This window comes from Bubalus bubalis, chromosome 19 (assembly GCF_019923935.1).
Source record: "Bubalus bubalis isolate 160015118507 breed Murrah chromosome 19, NDDB_SH_1, whole genome shotgun sequence".
In the NCBI taxonomy this organism is placed as follows: domain Eukaryota; kingdom Metazoa; phylum Chordata; class Mammalia; order Artiodactyla; family Bovidae; genus Bubalus; species Bubalus bubalis.
This window is the reverse complement of record NC_059175.1, coordinates 53,714,138-53,728,961: the sequence shown is the minus strand read 5'-3', so window position 1 is coordinate 53,728,961 and position 14,824 is coordinate 53,714,138. Positions and strand designations below refer to the sequence as shown.

The 14,824-nt window shown below is 36.7% G+C and overlaps 1 protein-coding gene across 6 annotated transcripts in view; it reads right to left on the bottom strand.

Moving 5' to 3' along the window:
* CDH18 (cadherin 18) overlaps positions 1–14,824 on the bottom strand; it is a 1,275,757-nt gene that overhangs the window by 76,631 nt on the left and 1,184,302 nt on the right. For all 6 annotated transcript variants that reach the window (XM_044932378.2, XM_025270679.3, XM_025270680.3 and 3 more), the window contains one exon: positions 9,532–9,668. In XM_044932378.2, coding sequence (XP_044788313.1) covers positions 9,532–9,668 — 137 coding nt within the window. The remainder of the gene's footprint in view (positions 1–9,531; positions 9,669–14,824) is intronic.

Here is a 14,824-nt window from a genome sequence, read left to right as displayed (position 1 = left end):
TAGCTAAAAGTGTGATATACATTTTTCAGAGGATTAAGCTGAGAGCAGACCGAATATTATAAACAAACGCCACATAATAACAGCAAAATTCTGTAAAACAATTATCCTCCAATAAAAAATAAATAAAAAAAAAGAGAGAGAGAGAAAGACACAAGGGGGGTAAAAAGCCACATATGCCCTGCTGCTGCTGCTGCTAAGTCGCTTCAGTCGTGTCTGACCCTGTGAGACCCCATAGACGGCAGCCCACAAGGCTCCCCCATCCCTGGGATTCTCCAGGCAAGAACACTGAAGTGGGTTGCCATTTCCTTCTTCAATGCATGAAAGTGAAAAGTGAAAGTGAAGTCGCTCAGTCATGTCCAACTCCCAGCGACCCCATGGACCGCAGCCCACCAGGCTCCTCCATCCATGGGATTTTCTAGGCAAGAGTACTGGAGTAGGGTGCCATTGCCTTCTCCACATATGCCCTACATGAAGTTTATTTCTCCATCAGGATGTGTGTATGTATATGAATGAGTGTGTGCATATGTGTATACCCATGAGAGTAGTTCCTGATAGAACCATGATACAAATCAAATTGTTAAATACAACAATGCTTCTTGAATTTAATTTACATTAGATCTATTTCAGTGGGTTAATTCTATTTTATTAAAATTTAATGAGGGTAAATAGCATACTTACTTAATATATTATTGGGCTTCCCTTGTGGCTCAGCTGGTAAAGAATCCGCCTGCAATGCAGAAGACCTGGGTTTGATCCCTGGGTTGGGAGGATCCCCTGGAGAAGAGAAAGGCTACTCACTCCAGTATTCTGGCCTGGAAAATTCCATGGAGTGCATAATCCATGGAGTCACAAAGAGTCGGACACAACTGAGTGACTTTCACTTTGGTTCTGAATACTATTTGTTCTGTTTTTCTGTGCTGTGCATAGTCACTTGGTCGTGTCCGACTCTGAGATCCCATGAGCTATAGCCTGCCAGACTCCTCTGTCCATGGGAATTCTCCAGGCAAGACTACTGGAGTGGGTTGCCATACTCTCCTCCAGGGGATTTTTTCAAGCCAGGGATAGAACCCAGGTATCCTGCATCGGAGGCAGATTCTTTACCATCTGAGACAGTATTTTGAGAGCAGAATGCAGGCTAACCTTTACTCATCCTTCATCTTAAGACTCAATCCAAGCATTCTACTCTCTATGAAATCTTCACTGGTCCTCACAAGGAGATTAAGCCACCATGTTTTCATGTTTCTCCAGCCCCTAGAAAAACTTATCCTCACAGAAATTATCCATAATGCAATTATTCAGCTACCTTGTCTTTTACATTAGACTCTTAAATTCCTCAAAGACAAAATAATCCCTCTATATTGTTAGCCCCTAAAATACTACACTCCCTAGCAGGTATCATTTATTACTGCATTCTGAGTGAGTCAGTTAATGTATTCTTTAGAACACAGATGATAAAGTACACCATTCCAAAGTACTAGAATGGCAGCCAAGGAAGTAGAACATTCCAAGAGGAAAAAAGATGATTAACACAGTCAGATATCACAAAGAAATCAGGGAGATAAGAAATGAAGACTATTCACTGAATTAGCTATTATGAAGTGATGAACACAGTGGCGTTTCTGAAAAGCAGTTAGAATAAAAATATACATTATCCTGAACTGAGGCATTAACAAGGAAATGGAGGGAGATGAGAGCTAGTCATTTGAAAAAACATGTTAAGAACTACTTATTGAGTGCCTACTAGTGCCTTTATTTTACTGAGGAATCATATAAAAGGAAAAGTAAGCCATGATATACAAATTAAAAGAGTATGTATTATCCTATTAAAAAGTTCTCCCAAATTTTACAGACATTTTAGGGTCATGGGATGCAGAATTCTAAAGATTCCAGCATATGATTCCTGTCCCTCGATTATTCAACTAGACGTTAATTTGGGTCCTGTTATGAAGGAATTCTGCAGATGTAACTGAAGTCTCAAGGCAGGTGACCTTAATGTACAAAGATTATTGGGGTGGGCCTGATTCAATCAGGTGAAAAACCACTGAAAGCAGAGACTTTCTCCAGATGGCAGCAGAAGAGACAATTAAAGAGATTCAAACATAAGAAGGACTTGACACACTATTGCTTGCTTGAAGAAGAAATTCAGGCAGTTTCTAAAAGGAGAAAGCTCTTCCAGCTAAGATCCAGCAAAAAAAAAAAAAAAGTAGCCCTCCCACCTACATCCTCAATGAAGTGGATCCTGCCAATGAGGGAAATGAGCATGAAATCAGATTCTTCCCTGGAACCTTTAGATAAGAGACCAACAGCCCAGCTGACACAAAACTTCAGTCTTTCCAGATTTAAAGCAGAGGACTAAGTTGAACCCTCCTGGACTTCTGACCTACAGAAATCATGTGACTATTTGTTATACATCAACAGAAAAGTAATAGAAGTTACCAAATAGTTCTATTATGGATTACATTGTTAGCTGTAACAGAAATGTTCCGCAGTTATTTATCAAGAAAGTCCTCTGCCCTGAGAACTGTGATATGTGTAATGAGACACCACTTTCTATTCCCCTGACCAAAGACATATATATTGAACTTATTTGATTCCTAGTGTATTCTTTAAGATGGTGAAAATAGTCTTATGTCACAGAATGAATTTTCAAAATAATAAGATAAATCTCAACCAGTTAAAATACCTGACGAGTACTTGGGTTCAATGAACATCAGCTGACATAGAATGAACACAGATCTAGGAATAAAAATATTCAAATTTATATGAGTCTCTCTCTCTTTCTTTTTTTTTTTATAAACCAAGAATAATATCTGTTTTTTTTTTTTTTTCTATTTCACAGGGATTCTTCTTAGAATGACATGGCTGTAAAGCACAACATACAAGTGAAAATAGCTGCTACATATGTTTAGCCACAGCAGTAAACTGTTACTGAAGTTGAAGCTCCAATACTTTTGGCCACCTCTTTGAGGTCAAGAGCCAACTCATTGGAAAAGACCCTGATTCTGGGAAAGATTGAGGGCACAAGGAGTTGGGGCAACAGGATGAGATGATTAGATAACACCACTGACTCAGTGGACATGAATTTCAGCAAACTCTGGGAGATAGTGGAGGGCGGGATTAAGTGGTTGGTTGGCATCACTGACTTAATGGACATGAGTTTGGGAAAGCTCTGGGAGATGGTGAGGGACAGGGAAGCCTGGTGTGTTGCCGTCCATGGGATCACAAAGAGTCAGACACAACTTAGGAACTGAAAACAACAAGTAAAAGATAATCATAGACCAGACCCAAGATTCCTGCCTTTCTTGCATGCCTAGGCAACTGAATAATCACTGTGACCTAAAAACCACAGGATGAAAGAAGGCAGATCAAACACCAGGTAATTAACAATTGCATTGCATTTGAGCCCCACCTGCATGCTCAATGGATGCCCAGCTGCGGCACCCTCAACCTCCATATGGTCTTCTAGCATAAGGCCTGGTCACCTGAAGAAAGAGGCAAGATTTTTGGAGTTGTTGCTTTTTTTTTCTTTTGCACAAAGGTGCTTTGCTCCTGTTCTCTCTTAAATCAGGTGCTTCGCTTCATCTGCCCAGAGGAAGAACATTTCTCTTGCTGCCACAAGCCCCTAGGTAGTGGGTAGGCTATTTTAAAGCATTAACTTCTAATTATAATTCCATAGAGCAACAGTCTCCTCAAAATTGTTACATTAAGATTTTTAAAAATTTGATTTCTGCTCTTGAAAGACAATGTCAAGATAATGAGGAGATATGACAAAGTTTGGGAGAAAATATTTGCAAAAGACACATCTGATAAATTAGTTATCCAAAAAAAAATGCCAAGAGTTCTTAAAATTAAATGTTAAGAAAACAACATGATTAAAAAAAATGGGCCAAAGATCTTAATAAATACTTCACCAAAGAAAACACACACATGGTGTAACCCTATGAAAAGATGCCCCACATATATATCATCAGAAAAAAATGCAAGTTAAAACAATATGCCAATATGCATCTATTGGAGTGGTGCTCATCCAGGGAATAATGACACCACCAAATGCTAATTAGAATGTAGAACAATGGGAACTCTTATTCATTCATACCTGGTGGGTATTCAAAATGGCACAGGCACTTCAAAAGACATTATTAATTTCTTATATAATTAAACATACTCTTACCATATGACCCAGGGATTGCAAAGTTGGGTATTTACCCAAATGAGCTGAAAACATCTGTCCACCCAAAAACCTACACATGTATGTTTATAGCAGTATTATTTCATCATTGCCAAAACTTGGAGACAACCAAGATGTTCTTCTGTAGATAATGGGTAAACAAACTGGTGCAGGCTGACAATTTTATATTACTGAGTGCAAAAAGAAATGCATTATCAAAACTGGAACAGACATGGAAGATTTGAACAGACTTCAATCTATATTACTAAGTGAAAGAAGCCAACCTAAAAGTCCACATACCATATGATTCCAACTATATAATGTTCTAGAAAAGGCAAAACTATGGAGTCAATAAAAAGATAGGTGGTTACCAGGGGTAGAGATGGGGAGAGATGAACAGATGGAGCACAGAACATTGTAGTGCAGCCAAAACATTCTATATGATATTATGTTAGTGGGTATGTACCATTATGCATTTGTCCAAAACCATAGAATAATAAGAGTTAACCCTACAACAAACTGTAGACATTGGTTGATTATGATGTGTCAGTGCAGGCTCATCAGTTGTAACAAATGCATCACTCTGGTGGGGGATATTGATAGTGGAGGAAGCGAAGCATGTATAGGTGCAAAAGATACATAGGAAATCGTTGTCCCTTTCTCTGAATTTTGCTAAACCTAAAATGCACTAAAAAAAGTACAGCCTTTTAAAAAGTCCTGTTGAAAAACTATCCAATATGAAATATACCATAAAATACTTTTATGACATGCCTCCTGTTAATGCTTACAAACAATTGTATGTTGAAGAGCTCCCAGCTCTCTTTAATAGGCACTTAGGCCGAGCCATCAGAAAGTGAGTGTGCACTTTTCTAAACACAGTCTCCCAGTATAGCTATAATATCTTTACTAGGGCCCATTCTTTCTACATACCTGTTTATGATTAGGATTAAATTATATTTTAGTAATGCTCATTGAGGTGTCTCTAAGGCTTCTTTATTACCAACTATAAAATGTATGATATTATGATTTACTGTACTGTTTTACTTAGTAGGTGTGTATTAACTCATTTCCCATATGAAACCTACCAATAAGTGTGAAAAAAAAAAAAAGAAAGAAAGAAAGTACATACCTAAGATGCTACTTTAGTAAAAATTAACATTTCCTTTGGTTTCGTTTGGTAATGACTGCAAATAATATACTTTTCATGATACACTTGAACTCATGTGTATTTACAAAGTAGTTTTGCCTTCATGCAAATATTATATGGGTTGAGATGAGATTTAAGTGAACAAAAGTAAAGTTTCTGATCAAAATACCCCTGGAGTTGAATTTGATGTTATTTTAAAATAAGTCCTTATTGTTTCTGACAAGCAAGTATTCTCTCCAGGGATTCTCCTCTTCCATCGTCTATACATGGAGCCTGATCGCAAGAATAACTATACAATACTTTTGGAAACTTTTCAATATCTCCATCGCATCTGCTTCAATTTATCAATCCATTTATTCCTTTATTTTAAAACTAATTTTAAATGAGGCTTTATCATATGGCAGTTATTTTATTGTTTTCTTGGTAAGTAAGCACATGCAATTCTAGAACTATTCTGGCCATTTTGAAAATGAAAATTAACCAGAATGATAACAAATGAATCCACTCATGTATTATTTATAATGCTCATTTAAAAGTAATTAGCAAATCCTTATTTTCAAAGAGAAATACTATATTGAAAAAATGATCTAAATGGAAACCACTTGAGTTGATTTTTGAGATGAACACATGAAAAATCAGGTAGAACAGAAAAGGCTGGAGAAGTTTTACTGTTTTGTGATACAAGACATTATAAAAGTGCATAAACCACAATGAGCTATCACATCACATCTAATAGAATGATCACGATCAAAAAAGTATGGAATATTAAATATTGGTAACAATATAGAATAACTAGGACACTCATATAGTGCCGCTGTGAATGTAAAATGTAGTCACTTTGGAAAACAGTCTGGCAATTCATCAAAGATTTAAACATAGTTTCTATATGACTCTGCAGTCCCACTCTTAATGAAATACCCAAGAGAAATGAAAAGTCATTCACACAAAAACATCCATATCAATGCTTATGACAACATTCTTCAAATTAGGCAAAAAGTGGAAACAACCCAAATGTCTATCAAGTGGTGAATGGATACATAAAATCCAGTATATTCAAATAAAGGAAAGCTTTTTAGCAGTAAGGAAGAATGAAACACTGATACATACAATGTAAATGAACTTTGAAAATAATGCAATAAGTGAAATAAGCCAGTCACAAAGAACTACATGTTATATGATTGTTTTATACTAGATGCCAATTAAAGGAAAAACTATTGCTGTAGACTGAATGTTTCCCCCCCACCTCCCTAAATTCAGAGTGAAACACTCATGAGGGAGATTAGATCCCTTATAAAAGAGATCGCAGAGAGCTCCCTTGCTCTTGCACCATGTGAGTACACCAGTAGAAGACAGAAAGTGTGTTCTCACCAAGCACCAATCAGTTGGCCCCTTGATCTTGGACTTCCAGCCTCCAGAATTGTGAGAAATAAATGTTTGCTATTTAAGAACTAGGTTTATAACATACTGTTACAGCAGCCTAAACAGAAAAGACATCTATAAAAACAGATACTAGAGTGGTGGCTCCTTGGATTGAGGCATGGGCAAGAGGGATTAGAGCATGATGACTAAGGACACAGGATTTCTTTCTGAAGTAGTCAATGCATTCTAAAATCCATTGTGACAACTGATGGATAACTGAATATATTAATAGTCATAGACTATACACTATAAAAAGGTAAATCATATGGTATGTAAAGTATTTCTAAATGAAGCTTGAATATTTTGTAAAATTTCTTATATTTTCTGAAGGCAGAAGAAAGAGTATAATTTCATTTTATATAAGACAGTTCCAGAAAAACATCTACTTCTGCTTTATTGACTATGCCAAAGCCTTTGACTGTGTGGATCACAATACACTGTAGAAAATTCTGAAAGAGATGGGAATACCAGAACACCTGACCTGCCTCTTGAGAAATCTGTATGCAGGTCAGGAAGCAACAGTTAGAACTGGACATGGAACAATAAACTGGCTCTGAATATGAAAAGGAGTATGTCAAGGCTGTATATTGTCACTGTGCTTATTTAACTTATATACAGAATACATCATGAGAAACGCTGTACTGTATGAAGCACAAGATGGAATCAAGATTGCCGGGAGAAATATCAGTAACCTCAGATATGCAGATGACACCACCCCTATGGCAGAAAACAAAGAACTAAAGAGCCTCTTGATGAAAGTGAAAGAGGAGAGTGCAAAAGTTGGCTTAAAACTCAACATTCAGAAAACTAAGATCATGGCATCCAGTCCCGTCACTTCATGGCAAATAAATGGGGAAACAGTGACAGACTTTATTTTTTTAGGCTCCAAAATCGGTGCAGATGGGGACTGCAGCTATGAAATTAAAAGATGCTTACTCCTCAGAAGGAAAGTTATGACCAACCTAGACAGCCTATTAAAAAAGCAGAGACATTGCTTTGCCAACAAAGGTCCATCTAGTCAAGGCTATGGTTTTTCCAGTAGTCATGTATGGATGTGAGAGTTGGGCTATGAAGAAAGCTGAGCACCGAAGAATTGAAGCTTTTGAACTGTGGTGTTGGAGAAGACTCTTGAGAGTCCCTTGGACTGCAAGGAGATCCAACCAGTCCATCCTAAAGGAGATCAGTCCTAAGTGCTGATTGGAAGGATTGATGTTGAAGCTGAAACTCCAATACTTTGGCCACCTGATGCAAAGAGCTGACTCATTTGAAAAGACCTTGATGCTGGGAAAGATTGAAGGCAGGAGGAGAAGTGGACAACAGAGGATGAGATAGTTGGATGGCATCACCGACTTGATGGACATGAGTTTGTGTAAACTCTGGGAGTTGGTGATGGACAGGGAGGCCTGGCGTGCTGCAGTCCATGGGGTCGCAAAGAGTCAGACATAGCTTAGTGACTGAACTGAACTGTATACGATTTTCCAATATGAAGTATTCCTAAATTTTAATATTTATAGTTCTCTTATGAATATATTGAAATCTTTTAAAAGGCACTGAAAGTTAGGCTTCTTAGGTGTTGCTAGTCATGAAGAAACCACCTGCCAATGCAGGATATGCCACAGATGCAGATTTGATCCGTGTGTCGGGAAGATCTCCAGAGAAGGAAACGATAATCCACTCCATTATTCTTGCTTGGGAAATCCCATGGAGAGGCACCTGGCAGGCTACAGTTCATGGGGGTCACAAAGAGTCAGACACGACTGAGTGCACACATATACATATGATATATACAATACTGGGCTTCCCTGGTGGCTCAGATGGTAAAGAATCTGCCTGAAATACAGGAGACTCTCTACAATTCAGGAGATGCAGTTTCAATCACTGGGTCAGGAAGATCCCCTGGAGAAGGGAATGCCTCCAGTATTCTTGCTTGGAAAGTTCCCTGGACTGAGGAGTCTGCGGAGCTATGGTCCATGGGGTCACAAAAAGTCAGACATGATGGATCAACTAATGCTTTCACTTTCATTTTTCATGTATAATAGTAAACTTGGGGCAGTTTATACCTTTGAATTCTGTCTCAACATGTCAATACATACTTCATTTTCTTGATAGCAGATCCATTTTCCTAGAGCTTTATTCTAATTTCATTTGAAAACATTCATGTGCATCTTTTTGAACTTTGAGATAATTGTCGATATTTATACTTTTTTTAAAATGTGGTTATTTAGCACAATGCAATGTTCTGGATGAGGATCAAACAATGGCCTTCCTCAGTTGTATCGTGGTGTACATTTTTTAAAAATGACTTAGACCTGCTTGTTGAAATACCAAGAGTTATTCCTTTACTGTAAAATTTCTAAGAGTCAATTGAAGTTTGAAGAAAGGTGTTGTATTGACAAAATCATTCAAGTAAAATGTTAAATTTTCTTTTCTTCTCTTTATTTTCCTACCTGTTTCACTGTATATGAAGCATTCTTCTACTTAAGTAAGGCATAAGCACAGGACAAAGCAAGTCTCACAATTAAGAAGAGAATTGGATATTTTGACTAAGTGATACAGACTAAGTACTCTGTGATATCAATTTTCTACCACTAGGCAGAGATTATAGTAAAGGAAAAGATATAAGATTTACTAATCTCATCTGACAATGAGTAATTGTGTCTATTACATTCTGTGCACTCTGCTAGATGCATTAAAAAAAAATAAAAATCATGAAAGCCCTGCTCTGGAGAAAATTTCAGCATAAATCTTCATGTTTAAGTGACATCTTTTCTATGGTACATAAAATAAAGAAGTTTACCATTTTCTGAAGCAGCAACTGTGATGTTGTACCATGGAGTTTCTTCTCTATCAAGAACCTTGGTAGTCTTAATGGTTCCAGTGTTGGCATCAATGTTAAAAAATCTATCATCTTCAGCATTGTAGTCAATGAAGTATCTAAAGGAAAAAACAAAACAAAACAAGGATAAATCTTCTTTTAGCTGGTGCTATGATAAAGAAAACTGAACCAAGGAAGGTATTAAATCTATTATACTCAAATATTGAAATATGCATTTTCACTTTCTGTATATGGCCCTCCATTTTGCCCATCCATTGTATATTTGCATAGACTAATATTAATTATTTTCCTGTCTGTCCTTACTTAATATTCAATTTAATTACTAATTCAAAAAGTTAAAAAGCAAAACTTTAGACGCCATGAGTAGAATAGGAGGTAGTAGACGGCAAAACTGCAGTAATTAATAAGGGAAAGATTTAAAAAAGAAAAAAAAAACTGTCTCTGTGAAGTTCATAGTACATTGGAAAAAAAATGAACTTTTAATAAAACTTCTAATTGCTATATGTACACTTTTTTTTTTTTTTAGGATAACATGTCAGGGATTAATTTATCTTATAATTTCATCATAGCTGAAGTTTAAAGATATATACAAAATAAAAACCAAAACATTTTGATTAATAACCATTATGTCCACATCACCTAGCACCTTTTTTAGTCAAATAATGATAAAATAAATAAACAGGAAGTAGGTTGCATTACCGGCCACAAATCTTCTTCCCTCACTAATTCATGTAATTTTGCAGGGTTCTCTTCCCTTAGGTTTGGGCTCCAGCTAACTCGGGCAATAGAATGAGTTGAAAGTGATGGTGTCCTATTCCACATCTGGGTCTAGGTCTCCTCTTATGCTCTGCCACTGCCATAAGAAGAACATGCCAGGACTAGTCTACTGGTCCCCAGAAGAAAGATGAGCCCCACAGGCAGAGTTGTCAGGTTCCCTCCTAGAGCAGAGCTACCTAATAAACGAGCAGCTGCAGGATTGAATGTCCTGGAGGTAGCACAGTTGGCAAACAGAAGCCCGCCAAGTTCAGCCGATCCTCAGTTAACTCACAGACACATACAATGTGGTTATACATGACATTTCTCTATAGCATTGAACTTGGGGGTTTTACCTTATTCAGCAGTATTTAATTAACATAAATATGAATACAAAATATAGTCAACAATCATCATATGTTCTCGAAATGTTCCAAACTATTCCTAAATAGAAGTAAGGAGAGAATGCTTTCTTTTCTCCTTAAACCTCTAATACATCTTCCCTCTCATATCCATGTTAGCTTAAGTGACATTTCATCAACACCTGAAGAGAAAAAAGATGAACTACTATGTGAAAAGTACAAGGGGGAAAAGACTTGGATATAACAGACTAAAGTCAAAGATCAAGATGAAAGAAAAAGCTTGACTTGGTTGAAAAACAAATAATGTAACTGGCTTTAATGTAACTGGCAGAATGGAAGTGGATGGCTAGGGCATAGGACAAGCAAGCCCTGTAGCATATGATAAACGTTGTCTTTAATTTTTTTTTTTTTTTTTAATGAATGAAATGGGAAAACATTCTAAAGAAAGGACATAGATTTATTTAGATTCTGGAAAAATTATAGTGGTTACTTTGAATCAGACTGTAGAATATTTTAACAAAATTCAGAAAAGAAGTGATGTCATCATGAACAAATGTGAAGAAATAGAAGGAAATGGAACAATACATGAAACAGTACTATAAGCTGGCTACAAACTATACAGCTTTCTGTTGGAGTGGTATCAGTATAAAGAAGAAATTACAAATGACTCAATTTTTGTGTTGTTTCTTTGTATTTGACCCAGCATGTAATTGATAAGCCTGTTCATAGCCCTGGATAAAGAGTTAGGAGAAAAAATTCCCTTTGGGAAAAAAAGAGTGGGAGAAATCAATGATTTTGCAATGTTATGTCTGAGATGCCAAAAAAATAAATGTGGAATAAAAACTAGAAAATTAGAAATGGTTGTAGAGTTCAAATATGCTTTCTGAATAAACAGAAAATATAAACTTGAGTTAGATCAGTCTAAATGTAAGGTAATAGGAACAATCTCATCTGGGAGAGAATTGTAAGGAAAACAGGAAGTGAAAGACTGAGCAGTAAAATTCCCAGTCTTCTGAGTCTAAAGGAGTCCAGTCTTTGAATAGGAGAAGGTGTCAGAGAAAGAAGAACAGCCCTGGAGAGAAGGAAAACTGGGAGAGTAAGGATGCACTCTTAGATAGGAGGGTTCTAAGTGGACAGATGAGCTGTCCACTTCTATCAAGAAGTTAAATTGGAATATAAAGGCTGAACTGGATTTGGCAGGATGGACATCCCTGGTTAACTTGAAAAGAGTAATTTCAATAAAATATGAAAGCATGGAAGTTTTACTGTGGTGGATTCAAAAGTCTATTGAATGCACATACATGGAGCCCATGAGTCTTGACAGTTTATTGGATACCATTACCTGCAATGAAGATATAAAAAATGGTGTCTTATGTCATCAGAGAAGAGGGCTCAAAAAATTAATTTTTCTGATTCAGGAAATATTAAGTAATGTCTTTGCTGAAAAGAATGACAATTTATAACGAGGGGAATATCTAAAAAGATGAAATTCATGAGAAGATGAACAGACTGGGTTCCAGGCCACAAATATAGGGATTTCTATTGAAAGTAACAGAGAAACTCCTTCCATTTTAACATGAAGAAAATCTCAAAAGATAGGCGATTGTGGTAATGGAAATATTACAAAATTTGTCATACTTTCTAGAACAGAGTATAACTGAAATACAACCCATACCTAGCACAGGCATACTCTTTTAATGGGGTACCTAAAACATATTTCTAAGGTATAAACATCATAAAAACCTATGGACATAAATGCACAAACATGGTAGAAGACAGTACCACGGAGAGCCAGGCTATAGAACATCCCAAGAAATCTAGGAGCTCACTAAATGAAAATAACATCAGAAAATAACAGAATAAATCACTTGGAACTGTATGATCAAGACAAAGAATTGGCCATTTTGGGCATCGATGGTTCTAATAGCAATTCTGTTACTTAAAGGAAATTCAACATGCAAAATCATTTAAACATGAAAATATAAAGGTATAAAAGAAATCTTATTGAAAGAAACATTAGATCCAGACTCCATAGAAAAGTGGTTAAGAGAGATATCACTGGGTTTTCCCAAAGCATTAGGCCATGGCATGTTGACACTGATTTACCTTCTTTTGACTTAAGATCATATCACAAAAATATCTTCTCATAATATCCTTCCCCAGAGGCCTGATATCAAGGATGAAGGAGGATGAAGGCTGAATTGCTAAGGAGATGTGAGCAATCTTGTCACATGAAAAGAATAACATCCTTAAAATGTAATCAGTTGGCAATCTGGTTATTACATCATCTAAAGTAACCTGTCTTCAAGAAATTTTCCATTTTGGTTTACTTTTAGAACAACAGCTACTGGATTTGAAAGTTGGACCTGAAATTGAAAATATTATTCAACCTTAACGTTTCCTGCAGCAACTATCAGCAAAGTTCAGATTGCATTGTTATCAATACACCTCTATGAAATATACCAGGACAAGCCCCATTTTAGAAATCTGATCACTTTACAACTGTCAGTCTGGAAGAAAATGTGTTTTCTTCTGCTTATAAGCTGAATTAAGACTCTTCTCCTCTCTTTTAGGCTCTTCACATAGAGCTTACTAACAATAAGTACTAGAAATAGTGGCTAAACACTTTTAGGATAAATACATTTTTATCTGAAATTAAAAAAAAATAGCTTACCTACACTTAAATGGTAGGTATAATACGAGGCATGAGTCCCAGACTTATGGTATTTACTTCTTGATTTTCTATGTGACCTAATTCTCTTGGAAATCTACAACATACAGGCTGGACCTCAGACAGGTGCTTGGAGCCAAAGAATCTTATTCATAGGGTTGCAGTTGAATTTTGACTCAAATAGAGCTAAATAGTTCTGCTTAACTACCCTTGTGTTTCTACCCAGCCATAGTGATAAAAAGTCAGAAAAGGGAAAACAGAAATGTGACAGAAAAGAACTATGCAAAATTATTTTGGAGTGTTATAAGTGGAATCATTCAATGTTAATCATTTAAAATTAAGAAGTGACTCAGATGTGATTGAGTGACTAACACTTTCACTTTCATAAAATCTGAGGGATTAGAATTTTGAGATTTTTTTTTGGCTTCTCTGATAGCTCAGTTGGTAAAGAATCTGCCTGCATTGCAGGAGACCCTGGTTTGATTCCTTGGAAGGGAAGATTATCTGGAGAAGTGATAGCTACCCATTCCAGTATTCTTGGGGTTCCCTTGTATCTCAGCTGATAAAGAATCCACCTGCAATGTGGGAGACCTGGGTTCGATCCCTGGGTTGGGAAGATAGGGAAAGGTTACCCACTCCAGTATTCTGGCCTGGAGAATTCCAACGTCTATGGGGTTACAAAGAGTCAGACACAACTGAGTGACTTTCACTTTACACAGTGTTACACTAGAAGTAAGAACTTACATTAAAACAAAATATTCTTGGGTAAGGAATGAGTATTGATTCAGTAGTGTCATCAAATAAAGTAATGAGAGAATGCTTAAGAGATAGATTAGAAGTGGTTGGTGGGCAAAATTGAACTCCCAGTGCATTTCTGCATAGGTTGGTTCTTGAAGATAAATAGAGAGTTGAGAAAAATGACAAGGGGATTTACCCAAAACAAATTTCCCAGTTTTCAGATATAGTGGTGGTTTAGTCATTCAGTCATGTCCCAATCTTGTGACCCCATGTACTGTAGCCCGCCAGGCTCCTTTGTCCCATAGTATTTTCCAAGCAAGAATACTGGAGTAGTTGCCATTTCCTTATCCAGGGGATCTTCCCGACCCAGGGATCAAATCCACATCTCCTGTGTCTCCCACATTCGCAGGCAGATTCTTGACCACTAGGGCCACCTGGGAGGCCCATTTTCAGATATCAAAGAGGTGCATCTTCTACATTCTTTTCCTCAGTGCTTAACAATCTGCATATTCTGGCCTCGATTCATGCACAATGTAAATATGAATTTTATGGAAATTTGTTTCTAAAATAGATCTAGCATATGTGTTAAAATGGCACTGAGTAGTGCTAAGAGAATGAATAAGCTTCCCAGGTGGCTCAGTGGTCAAGAATCTGCTTGCCAGTACCTGCCAATGTCAGAGACACAGATTCCTAATATTACCCTTTATACATATTCTCCAATTATGTTTGG